This window comes from Chinchilla lanigera, unplaced genomic scaffold, assembly GCF_000276665.1.
Source record: "Chinchilla lanigera isolate Chin_1 unplaced genomic scaffold, ChiLan1.0 scaffold00022, whole genome shotgun sequence".
Classification (NCBI taxonomy): domain Eukaryota; kingdom Metazoa; phylum Chordata; class Mammalia; order Rodentia; family Chinchillidae; genus Chinchilla; species Chinchilla lanigera.
Window position 1 is genome coordinate 9,078,874 of NW_004955423.1, and position 12,635 is coordinate 9,091,508.

The following is a 12,635-nucleotide window of genomic DNA, read 5'->3' on the forward strand; positions in this document are numbered from 1 at the left end:
CTTGAGTCATGAAAAAATATTGCTAAAAATCATATAATATACCGGGCATGGTGGATCATGCTTATAATCCCAGTATTTAGGAGGCTGCAATAGGAAGATTACCACGAGTTCAAGGCCAGCCTGGACTACATAGGGTGACTCTGTCTCAAAAAATCCAAAAAACAAAAAAATCGCATAACAGTGTTAAAAGTTGATGATCCTGTGGGGCTACATTACTAGCTGTCCAGTGCTACATACGGCCTGTGAGATGGGGCTTGGCCAGCCTGCTGTTGAGTACTACAGGAAAGAAGTGATACAGTCAAAGTAGTCACTGGCGGGAGATACTATTTATAGAGCGAGGGCAGAGTTCACACAAACTGACAAGAGAAGATGCAGCGCCCCTGAGCCAGGCAACACTCCTCAGGCGGAAAATCCAGGGAGGGAGAAAGGGGAGGGGAACCAAGGCCACCCACATCCACTTGGGGAGGAAAGAGCAGAAGCAATCAGTATCCTAACCTCAGCCTCCTCCCTCCCTCCCATTTCATGCTGTCCCACTCTTTGGCAGAAGCTAGAAAGCAAGGAAGCCTGTTGACCAGCCCTGCCGGTCCCGAGCAAATGGACAGGGTGAGGGAAGGGGCAGCTGAAGAGGCCAGGCGGGGCGTTCGTGTGTCTGTTAAAGTTCTTTTACAGGTCCTGGCTGCCTTGACCACCAAACAGGTGGGAGAGAGACACGGCAGGATGAGCAGGGTATGATGAACTCTCAGCTCTCAGTGATGAATCTTGCCTCCTGGTCAAAGTGTGGAATTTTACCAGAGGTCCCTCTGACTTGTTTGTTTAGCATTAGTGAAGCTCTTCTTTGGAATCTCTCTCTTTCTCTCTGTCTGTCTCTGTCTCTCTGCCTCTTTCTCGGTCTCTGAAACAGGGCTATTAGGATTGTTTTCTTTTCAGTTTTTATTAGTACATGTTTGAAGTATACAATGATTATATTCCTTGAGAGGAGTTTGCGGTCAGTTTCAGGAACTCTTATTAGCAGAACAGTTTCCCACATACCTTTAAAATGTTATTTTCCTTTTCTGTGGAAAATCTGAGGGTTCATTCAGGCTCTGACCTAAGCAGGTATGATCTCCAAAACAAGAACGAGTCACTGCGTATCCACAGTGACCTTCCCTGGTGACTGGGGGAGACTATCTGGAACAAGCCCTGTAAAGCCAGAGACTCCTGAATATCCTTCTCAGGATGGGAGGCAAGAGACAGGTCACACAGTGGAGCGAGCAAGGGAGTCTGCTGTAAAGTTTACAGTGGAAAGAAGTATAATTTTCTTCTCATGCAAAGTCATTTGGTGAAAGCAAGCACTTTGAAATTTTTTCAAAATATATTTTTACACATGACAAAGTTCTTTGGGCAAGAAAAATATTGCTTTCAGCTATGACTGTCCACACTTTAAATTTTAACTTTCTTGGCTCCTTCCAACAGTGAAAGGACTGAGATATGAACACAATGGCCCAAAGATTATTTCTACATTGTAAAATGTATGGAGTTATATTACATTAAAATAACATTAATTTTAAGCATTTTGATTAGCATTTTTACTTTCTGAGGATCAAAGAACAAAATGTGTGCTATCTTTCCTAGATTGATAAGTTACATAAAGATTAAAATTGTATAACAGACAATGTAAACACAATTAAAGGTTCACATGACATTTGGATGCACTAAGTTAGGGAATTTGTTGCTCACATGAAATACGTGTGTCACCTCCTGTATTTAGTTCTGTATGTTTCCATGTCTGCCTTCCTGTTTAATCAAGAGGCTTAAGACAGTCTTCAGTCATCAGGAACATCTGGGGAACAATACCTTTGATTAGAGTTGTTTATTAAACAAATCTTAGGGTAGAAGCTTGCCTGTATATAACACATAGTCTAAATCCACCCACTCGATGGGAACAGAAGGCAGTAGGTGACCTAGCTGACATGCTATACACGGTCCTCCCTGCCAGAAGAGCTCACTAATGTGTTTGGATACAGTGAGCTGTTTATTCTGCTAAGCTTGGGCTGCAGTATTCTCCACGTATCACCATCTCTGAGCTGAAGATGACTGGAGACCCGGGCTGCTCATTTGCCCTAGGTATCTTTGCAAGCACACCAAGTGATTGTCTCCCAGTGTCCCTGTTCCTCTGGGGACTTTTACTGATGGGTATAGAGTGTTTCGGAGACTTTGTTGCTACATGAAGAACAGGTTGTGACTGAGAATAGTTTTAGGTGCCACAGTTTAAGATTCATGCTTAAAAAACAGTATAAGGAAACTTTAGCTAAGTTAAAGGTTTAGTTTTCTCAAGAGAAATGATATAGTTGAGTAAGATAAGGAAGCAGTCCTACCTTTAACAAGCACCCATAAAATGAGCATATTAGTTTTGTCCAAGATTGTCAGAGGCTCCTAACAGATTGCTATTCCTCTGTTTATTTTACCATAGCAAAGAGCTGTGGTACTTTAGTAACTGTTATTTATTTTGAAATTGTTGCAGTATAATAAAGTTTATAGCATTCTCCCTTTTAAAGAAAACTGAAGTATTTATTTACAGAACAATTTTTTATATTTGCAGAAAATTTGAGCAGGTAGTATAGTTCTTATATTATCCCCTCTGCTGCACACACCAGCCCATATTATTAAATCTAATGTTCATGTAAACTCTATTTAGAGTTTCCTTAGTTTTTACCTAGTATCCTTTAGCTCTTCTTGGCTGTGATAATTTCATAGATTTTCCTTGTTTTTAATCACCTGAACAATTTTGAAGAGTACCGGTCAAATTTCTTGTCAAATGTCTTCTGATTGAGATTTCTCTGATGTTTTTCTCATCATTAGCCTGGAGTTAAGGGTTTTGGGTAGGAGATCCCAGAGTAAACTGCTGTTCATAACACATCATATCAAGATTACAGACTATCAACATAGCTTAGGATAGACTAGTAACAATTTAGGATTGAATTTGATCATGTGATTGGAGCAGTGTTTAAGTTTCTTCATTGAAAAGTCAGTGGCCCTTCCCCTTCTATGTTGTATTCTTTGGAAGGGAGTCACTAGGTAGAACCACAATTAAGGAATGAGGAGTTATGCTACTGTCATTTAGGGTGCAATATCTATATAATTTTTAAGGAATTCTCCAGCCCAGGAAATTTGTCTCTTTATTCGCATTGATTATTTTATTCAGTAATTTATTTATATCAGTATGGACTCACAGATATTTATTTTATACTTTGGATAGTTTTGGATTCTTTAGTTTATGTTGTTGTTTGAATTGCTCTAGCTTCGGTCAGTGGGTCCCCTTCTCTTTTGAAGTGATATTCAAAGAGGAGCTTAGTTTCTGATGTCCATGCTTGGCCTGTGTTTCAGGACTGCCCGTCAGACCACCCGGACTTGTCTGCTCTAGTTAAGCTGCCTTCACTGGCAGTAAAAACCACTCCTCACACCTCTTAGCCAGCAGGACCTGGTGCCAAATCTATCCAGGGAAATGAAAGGGTTGTGAGATCCAAATTAGAGAGCACATATACAGAAGAAGAAGCAAGTAATAGTGGTCAGCTTGGGTAAAAGGATTGGTGGCATTTGGGCATGGGTATACACAGACACTTCCTTGAAGCCTGGATCTGACAAGTATTTACTGAGAACTGATTGTGTTTAGCATTGTTCCAGGCACTAGGGATGTGTCATAGCAAGACAAAATCCTTTCCTTCTCTAAGCATATCTTCTAGTTGGAGAGAAGGCCATGACTCCAGTGGGATAGTGGCAGAGAGTGAGAGATGATGTAAAGAAAAATGAAGCAAGGTAAATGGCTCAAGTGCAGCAGGGTGGGGCATGATGCTCTTTAGAGAGTAGAAGGGCAGGGCTCTCTGATGAAGTGATGCTTGTGCAGGAATAAGGTAAAGAAATGAGCCTTGTGGGTACCTGGGGGAAGAGGTTTCTGGACAGACAGAATGGCGAGTGCAAAGGCCTTGAAATTGCCTGACTTTTTAGTGGCTAAAAGAACCTCAGGGATTGTAGGTGATCTACATTTTCTTTGCTATCTCTATTAACATGAATTATTAAAGAGAATTCAGTAAATGAAAATGCTTGTACAGGTTTGGTTGCTAAGGTACAAACTAACATTACAATCCAACTTCCATCTGGATGAAATTTCTACGGATGAGAGTATTGCTCTAGGTCTGTGGTCCATAAGAAAATAAACTATGCACAGCATCAACTGACCTTGTCTTTGATGCAACATGTCTCTCCCTAGGAGGAGGAGGAGAGTGTTATTGGAAGCCAGCTAAAAAGCCAAGCAGCAACTTGTCTTATAAAATGTAGCTAGAAATAAAAGCAGTTTGAGTGGTTTTCAAATGTCTTAATCTTCATAATTGTTTCCACATTCCTACTGGCTGGACATTTTCTCAGAGAAGCAAGTTTGGGAGAGTCTAAATGAAAGCTTTGCTCATGAAGTTTTCATTTGGATTCCACATATAGACCTTCTAAACCATCATTTTATAAAGTCTTAAATTACTGAAGTTTGAAGTTGTGGTAATTGCTCCAAAATTTGGCATCTTTTATTTCTGGATCAGAACTATTAAACTCTCTAGCCCTTTAGTATAAAAATGAACAAACAAAATAAACCAGCTTGAGTCAGGTTTAGCAACATTAATGTAATCCAGAAATTAACAATAATATGGTGTCCTATTCACCATAAAAGTTAAAAACATTTTTCAGAAATGTCTTTCTACCCTTTTCAGGGTTGCTTAAAAAAGAAAACAGAGATCAAAAGATATGTAGACTATCTTTTATAGTTTGGGGCAGTATTTGTATATAAGTTGATCAGATCTTTCTATAACTGTAATACTACAGTTAATGTAAGTATAATGATAATTCTTGGATCCATCTGGTGTTTCATTTGCCTGAGGAGAGAATATAGCACTATAGATGAGTGCTTGGGTTTGTGGAACAAAGTTACCTGGATAGAATCTTCTGTTTCCCAGCTGTCTGGCCTTTGACAGATCTTTCAGTTTTCTTTATCTGCAAAATAGGTATACTAATTATATTTACATCATCGTTGGGAAGATGAAAAGAGATGATCCATGTAAAATGCTGAGTCTAGCACCTGGCACAGAGTAAGTACTCAAAATTTAGTAATTAAAAATAGTAAGACCAAAGTGCAGACATTAAGTAACTCACATGTGTAGACACACGTAAGAGAACACACATAGTTAAAAGAACATATAGTTTAAAGAGATGGACCTCTCAAATTGTCATCCTTAGTGATTAATATATAAATTAGTAAAGGCATTTAATTCAAACTTCATTTTGGGTTGGAGGGAAATACTATAAGAGATCCATTCATTCATTCATTCATTCATCCATTCATTCAACAAACGCTGATACTATGAATGTGAGCATAATGGGCAAGGTCCTTGTTGTGCTGAAGCAGAATGGTCTGGTGAGAAAAGAATGGGAAGTGTGTGCTACTGGGTAGAGGTGCAGAAGCTCAAACAGAACTCTCAGTGAGAATCACAGGACTCCTTAGAACTGGTCAGAGAAGGAATTTTGTGAACAGAACTTTTATGCTATGACTGAAATAACATTAATTTGTTTAAAGTCACAGAGTCATGTTCTAAGGTTAGAGGGAGGTCAAGAGATGACAGATCAGTCATTTGTTATAAACTCACTGAAGAGTTCGGTGATTTCCAGGTAAGATTATACAATCATCTGTGGTTAGTCTGGCCTGGGGATGGACTGTTCACAAGCTTGACAGAATATTATGGAAGTACTCATTACAAAGCTTCTAATTACTCACTTTTTACATCTGGGGTAATAACATTGGGTAATGTTGTATAGGAGAATTAATGAAAGTGACATCTAGATATAGTCCTTTATCAGTAAAATATTTTTATGATTACATGAAATTGTAAGTGGAAAATCATCTTATTTTAGTTATTGAAAAACTCAGTGCTATGGTGGTAAGAGTGAAATGAACATATACAGATGTCTGAGGCATCCCCTTTGAACACTACATTTCACTTTCCACAGCAATAGTTGTAGAAGAAAGGTAGAATATATTAAGTGAGTGTATATTTCTAAGACAGAATTTGTGAACTAGTGTTTAAAAGTGTGGAACATAGAAAAAAACTGAAAAGAAATTTTTAAAAGTGGCCCACTGTTCATTCCACAGTTATTGCTTAACTATTTGTAGTTTCGAACTTCTCCTTTTTTTCTGTAGTTTTAAAAATTTTTCAACAGACTCAGACATACATTTGGATGTGTGAATCTGGGTATGTATATACCTGTATAGTTATTTTTAATTAAAATAATGGTGTGCTCTTTCTTGTATTACCATAACTTCATGGTAGATGTGGTTTTTGTTTGCAGCATAATATTTCATTTCATAGCATCCTTTTTTTGAACCAATTCCCAAAATGAACTTTGTTGTTCTCATGACTAATCATAATTTTTCTGTAATATCTCACCTTTTATAAGACAAAACTACTTCTCAGTCTCAAGACAAGTTTTTCTAAAAAGAATCTAAGACTTATCATCTTGATTTCGATGGGGGAAAATTTTCATTGGAAGATTTGTGAGGTTAAAACTGTTGAGGTTTTGGGGCTGGGGATTTAGCCCAGCGGCAAAGCGCCTGCCTGGCAAGCGCAAGGTCATGAGTTCGGTTCCCGGTACTGGAGGAAAAAAAAAAAACTGTTGAGGTTTTAGTACATCATACGTTCCACCAAATATAAGAACCAAAACTAAAGAAATATGATTCTGTTTTTTTAAAATTAGGAAAACTTTAACATGTATTTGTAGTACCTGAATTTCAGTATCTTTTTGACAACATTGATCTTGAAATTTCTCCCTTTCACATCTTGTTTTGAAATTCTGTATTTTTATTGTTTTTGTGTTTTTATCTTTGTTGTTATTTTGTTTTCTTTTCTCTCTAAAATAAAAAAAACTTGATATTTCTAACAAATTAGTAAAGGATAATATAATTTTAAAATTATAAATTGCTCAGCTATCTAGAGCATAAAGCAGAATAAAATACATTAATTATTTTTCATTAGTGGAAGGATGCATAATAATTATATTATTAAAGTTCTTCATGTGATGGCTTAGTCTATTCCTGATGTTATAACAAAAATACCTTAGACTCAGTAATTTATAAACAACAGAAATTCATTGCTTACCATTCTGGAGGCTGGGAAATCCAAGATGCAGGTCCCAGCAGATTTGGCATCTAATAGTGGTCTGATCCTTTCTCCAAAGGTGGCACCTGTTGCTCTATCCTTCCATGGTAGAATGACAAAAGGAAATGCAAAATCCCCCTTAGGCCTCTTTTAACAAGGGAACTAAACCAGTCATGGCCTTTATGGCCTAACCATCTTCCAAAGTCCCTACCTGTTAATACCACCACCATATGGATTAGGTTTCACTGTGAATTTGGGAGAGACACACACATTCAGAGCATAGCATGTGGTTCTTGGATCTTTTTGTGTCTTGAATTTTTATAGACTTCAACTAGTTGAAAACTGAATTTTCTCCTTGGGTATTTAAATTGAATTTCCCTAGATTATTATCCTCTATTTAACTCTCATATGCTACTGTTGGGATTAGAAATGCAATCTGTCTTATGCACAGTTTAACAAAATGTGTCAGAAATCTTTAAATAAATTTTTATCCTTTACCTCAATTTGAAATCAATGGCCTATTCTTACAGAAATATTTGACCAAGTGTATAAAGATTAATGCACAAGAATGTAGCCTTGCTTATAAAAGTGAAATACTGCAAATGACCTTAATGTTCAACATTTATGAATTAGTTAAGTGAATTATGATACATTCATATAATGAAATATTATGAAGCTATTAAAATTATATCATCTGTATTTTTAATTTGAGAAAATTGTTGCTGTATAACATGTATATGTGTGTTATATGAAATTATTAGATGTTTATAGTTAAATACTGATGAATATCTCCCAAAGAGGGTAACTTTTGTTTTGTTGTTATTAAAATTGAGTCCTTCCTTGTAATTGTAATGCACTAGAATCATTTGTCTCTTGAGACCACTCCTAGTTTATTTTAAGCATGTAAAGTAGTATTTTACCTCCCATTTGCATGACAGAGAAGCAAACACCTAATTTGTTCAAAAGTATCACTGTCTCATTAAAGTATAAATTAGAAAGTAGACTGTCTGAGATACATTTCTGGTTTTTACTGCTTAAAATTGTTGTCTGGTCTGTTTATCCTGATTGTAGATATGGCATTGGATTCCAGGCACTTGCAGGAACTTTAAAAGCTGGGGATTTCTACCATTCTTTTGCTATTTGAGCACTGTATTTCCAGTGGACCTTTCAGCCCTTCTTCCTTGTGAAGGATCCTAGGGTCATTTTAGCCAGAAGGTTGAATCCTAATCTTCAGCCCTCGTCTCCACTGATGGGGCCCTTTATGGCTGTGTTCATATCACTGTAAGGTGGAACATCTGGTTTTCCCTACCAGGTGTGGCAGATGGGTGTCCTCAGAGCCCCCGCCCAGCCCTGCCTTAGGCAGAATCTCTCATCTTTAGGGACCAAGAGATGTTGTACGGAGAGGAATAATATCTTCTCTGTCTGTCTAACACCCCGTGTTGGAGTTTCCATTCATACATGTGTCCAAGGGACTTGCCTTCGCATTGGGTTGGCTATTTGCCCAAACTGTAGATCTAAGTCTTTCCCATAGACACCTCATTCTCCACCTCTTGCTGGTTGAGAATCCCCAGAAAATCCCACAGTGATTGATGGAAAATCCAGTATGCAAATCCACATTGGTACAGTTTAGCTTAAGAGACTACAAGGAAGAAGTGAACACAAAGAGGAGGAGGGGATATTAAAACCCAAATCTCTCTCCCTCTATGTACTATATGCTCAAAAGTGAATGTGACTATAGCTTGAAACCTAAAGATGATCAAAGGAGGATCATGAGTGGAATCAAAAGTGGTGGAAAATTGTTCTCTCCTAGGAGCCATTCATTTATGTGAAGAGTAATTCCATGCAAGAATGTGCCTGATATATTATTGTGTCTTTGTAGTGAACATATCCCATAAATAAGAAATGAATGGGAAGCCAGTAGGACAAAGTATTCATTAACACTTTGTGCTGTTTATAATTGTTACCAGAGCAGAGTGGATATGGGAGAGCTCAGCACATTTGGCATATTCATCCTGTATGATCATACATTTGTTCATTCACCCAGACAATCAACCAGCCATTCAATAATTACCTAATATAAGACAGGCAGGACAAGCAGATCCTGGAGTTATTCATAATGATGAGCAAAATAAACACAGACCCTGTCTCACCAAACTTGTAGCTTACTCTGAGAAACAAACAACACGCAAGCTAAATGCAGTGGTAAAACGTCAGGGACCAGCATGTTAGAGCAAGGGAACTTCTGCTAGATGGAAGGACTAGCAGATGTTAGCCTGAAGAAGGGTCCCAAAGTGTTAATTGGTGTCTCAGTGCTGATTTCACAAAAAGTGATACTTGTTTCTTTTTTAAATTTCTTCCTAGGATGTTCAGCTCTTCCCCACGATGAATGAGTGTCACTATGATAAACGGATGGACTTTTTTTATAACAGGAGCAACACCGACACTGCCGACGAGTGGACAGGAACAAAGCTCATAATTGTTTTGTGTGTTGGAACATTTTTCTGCCTGTTTATTTTTTTTTCTAATTCTCTGGTCATCGCAGCAGTGATCAAAAACAGAAAGTTTCATTTCCCCTTCTATTACCTATTGGCAAATTTAGCTGCTGCAGATTTCTTTGCTGGAATTGCCTATGTATTCTTGATGTTTAACACTGGCCCAGTTTCAAAAACTTTGACTGTCAACCGCTGGTTTCTTCGCCAGGGGCTTCTGGACACTAGCTTGACTGCCTCGCTGACCAATTTGCTAGTTATTGCAGTGGAGAGGCACATGTCAATCATGAGGATGCGGATCCACAGCAACTTGACCAAAAAGAGGGTGATACTGCTCATTCTGCTGGTGTGGGCTATTGCCATCTTCATGGGGGCAGTCCCCACATTGGGCTGGAATTGCCTCTGCAACATCTCTACCTGTTCTTCCCTGGCCCCCATTTATAGCAGGAGTTACCTCATTTTCTGGACTGTGTCCAACCTCGTGGCCTTCTTCATCATGGTGGCGGTATATCTGCGGATCTACATGTATGTCAAGAGGAAAACCAATGTCTTGTCTGCACATACCAGTGGGTCCATCAGCCGCCGGAGGGCTCCCATGAAGCTAATGAAGACAGTAATGACTGTCTTAGGTAAGAGGAGCTTAGTGAGCCTTTACTCCCATTCATTACCAAGTTTTTATTCAGCATCTGTGGTGTATAAGACATTTAGTGGGGAGTTTAGGATGCAGTAATGAAAAAGAACAGACATAAAGCCCCTCCCATCTAGAGATTATACTCAAATAGGGGAAGACAAAATAAATATTCTACTACAGGGAAATAAATAAAATTTATAAAACAAGAGGTGTCCTATGGGGAAAAATAAACCAAGAAAGGAAAATTAGGAGTGCTAGGCATGTAAAGTTTGTGATTTTAAAAAAAAATCCCTATGAAGGGCACCTAAAACTTGGCTTTGGAGCAGAGATGATGATGAGGGAGTGAACCACTTAGGAAAGGGTGCCAGGTAGAAGATGCAGTAAGCACAGGACCCCTAAACAGCAAGCAGCTGGTGTGGTCATTGTAGAGTGAGGCAGAGGAGGAGGAGATGAGGTCAGAGAGCTGACGGTGAGAAACTGCAGTACTCTGATTATAAGGACTTCGGCTTTCCTGAGTGAGATGAAAAACTACTGGAAAGTTCTGCACAGGGAATGACAAAGTCTAACTTACATTTTAGGGGTATCTTTCTGGCTTCTGTTTTAATGGAAGACTGTATAGTAAGATAAGGGCAGAAGCAGGAAAACTGCTTAAAAGATTATTCCAGTGCTCAAGAAGGATCACAGTGACCAGAGGGCAGCTGGAGGTGATGACCAGATCCTGGGTAATTTTTTAAAATCATCGATAAGATTTGCCAATGAAGAAGGTAAAGGGAGGAGGGGGAAGGAGGGAATGGCCTTAACAGAGACGGGGAAGACGGAAGAGGAGGAGGTGTAGGGGAAGGTCAAGAGGAGTTTGAACTAAATCTAAGATCCTGCTAGACATCCAAGTGGAGTGCTGATGCTATTGAATAGGCTATTGGATGTGTGAATCAGAAATTCAGAATTTTAGTCTAGGCCTATGTGCAAGTCGTGGGCCGGGTGAAGAGCTGGTACTTTACCCGCAAGGCTGCATGAGCGCACCATGAAAGTGAACATGAATGTTGAAGAGAAAATGGTCAAGGAATGGGCCTTAGCATCCCAGGCCTTGGTGGCCTAGACGCAAGACAAGGCTGCCGCCAAGGAAAGGGAGAACAAGGTGAGCAACTCTGACCTGTGGTGCTTGGGACAAGAAGTGTTTCGAACTTTCTATGTGTTGGTGCTCAGAAAGTGTTAGATTTTGAAGCATTGCAGACTTTGGATTTTTATTTTTGGATTAGAGAAGCTCAACTGTATGAGCACTGTTAATACTGCTCAGAGGTGGAGTAAAGTAACGTCTTACTGGGTTCAGCAAAATGGTGGCTTTTTTATGACTTTGAAAAAATAAAATTTAGTACAGCCGAGAGCCTGATTAGAGTAAAATTAAGAAAGGAAAGGAGGAAATTCTTTAAGTTCATGAGTTTGGATAGCTCTGAGTTTTGTTCTGCACTGTAAGCCTTGGCCTACGAAGGCAAGGCTGGTGTGGTAAACTTTCCTTTATGTTTTGTTTTCTCTCTGGTAGGTGGCCTATTGTTCCCCAGTTCCAGTCCTGGGTTACACGTAGAATTTGTGGTATGTGGACAAGCAAGAACCTCTATGTTTTCACAGGCCTTGTCCTCTAACGAGAGTCCGTTTTTCTCTTATATGGCGGCTGCCACAGTGGGCATGGCTACTGATGTCCAGAAGTATATTCCTGTCAGGTGTCAAAGTGAAGGGATGATAAAATAAACTCTGGGGAGATCATTGATATTGGAGGATGCAGAGTGTGTGTTGTGTAGAAGGAAAATGTGATCCCTAAGTACTGACACTGCAGGCAAGATTTCCAGGTCAATAGAAAAACAACACAATTGTTAAAATAATGTTAAATTGAGGGCTTCTTTAAAAAAAAAAGTAGTGCTCAGTTTGTGCTAGGTACTGCCATGTTTCTGTGAATATTACTTTGTCTAATCCTCATGGCAACCCTATCGGGCAGGTGCCACTGCTGTCACCACTGACCAGATGAAGCAGCTGAACAAAGAGTGTAAGCCATTTTGCTGGTAATCTGGAGCCAGGACTCGCTGTGCAGCTCGTACCAGAGCACATGTGTTTAGCACCACCCTCAGCAGTTAGTTTTTCTTTATTTGGACTTTTGCTGGCGTCCTCTTTGCCCAGCCTTCTGCTCTGACTGCCTCATCCTCTTTTTTGCACTGTGACAAGAGTAAGAAAGGGCAAGTTCACATTCACCAGTATTTCCCCTCTTGAGCTAGAAAGGGCGTTAATGTTTTTGGCTCAGAGCAAAGTTTGGTATTTGTAGATTGTGTCAATCAACTCTGCCCTGTCTCCTGTCTAACTTAT

General features: G+C 39.1%; 1 protein-coding gene across 2 annotated transcripts in view; it reads left to right on the plus strand.

Annotated features, from left to right (window-relative positions):
* Positions 1 to 12,635, plus strand: part of Lpar3 (lysophosphatidic acid receptor 3) — a 69,400-nt gene that overhangs the window by 15,070 nt on the left and 41,695 nt on the right. For both annotated transcript variants that reach the window (XM_005385152.2, XM_013514355.1), the window contains exon 2: positions 9,528 to 10,284. In XM_005385152.2, coding sequence (XP_005385209.1) covers positions 9,549 to 10,284 — 736 coding nt within the window. In that variant the 5' untranslated portion in view covers positions 9,528 to 9,548. The remainder of the gene's footprint in view (positions 1 to 9,527; positions 10,285 to 12,635) is intronic.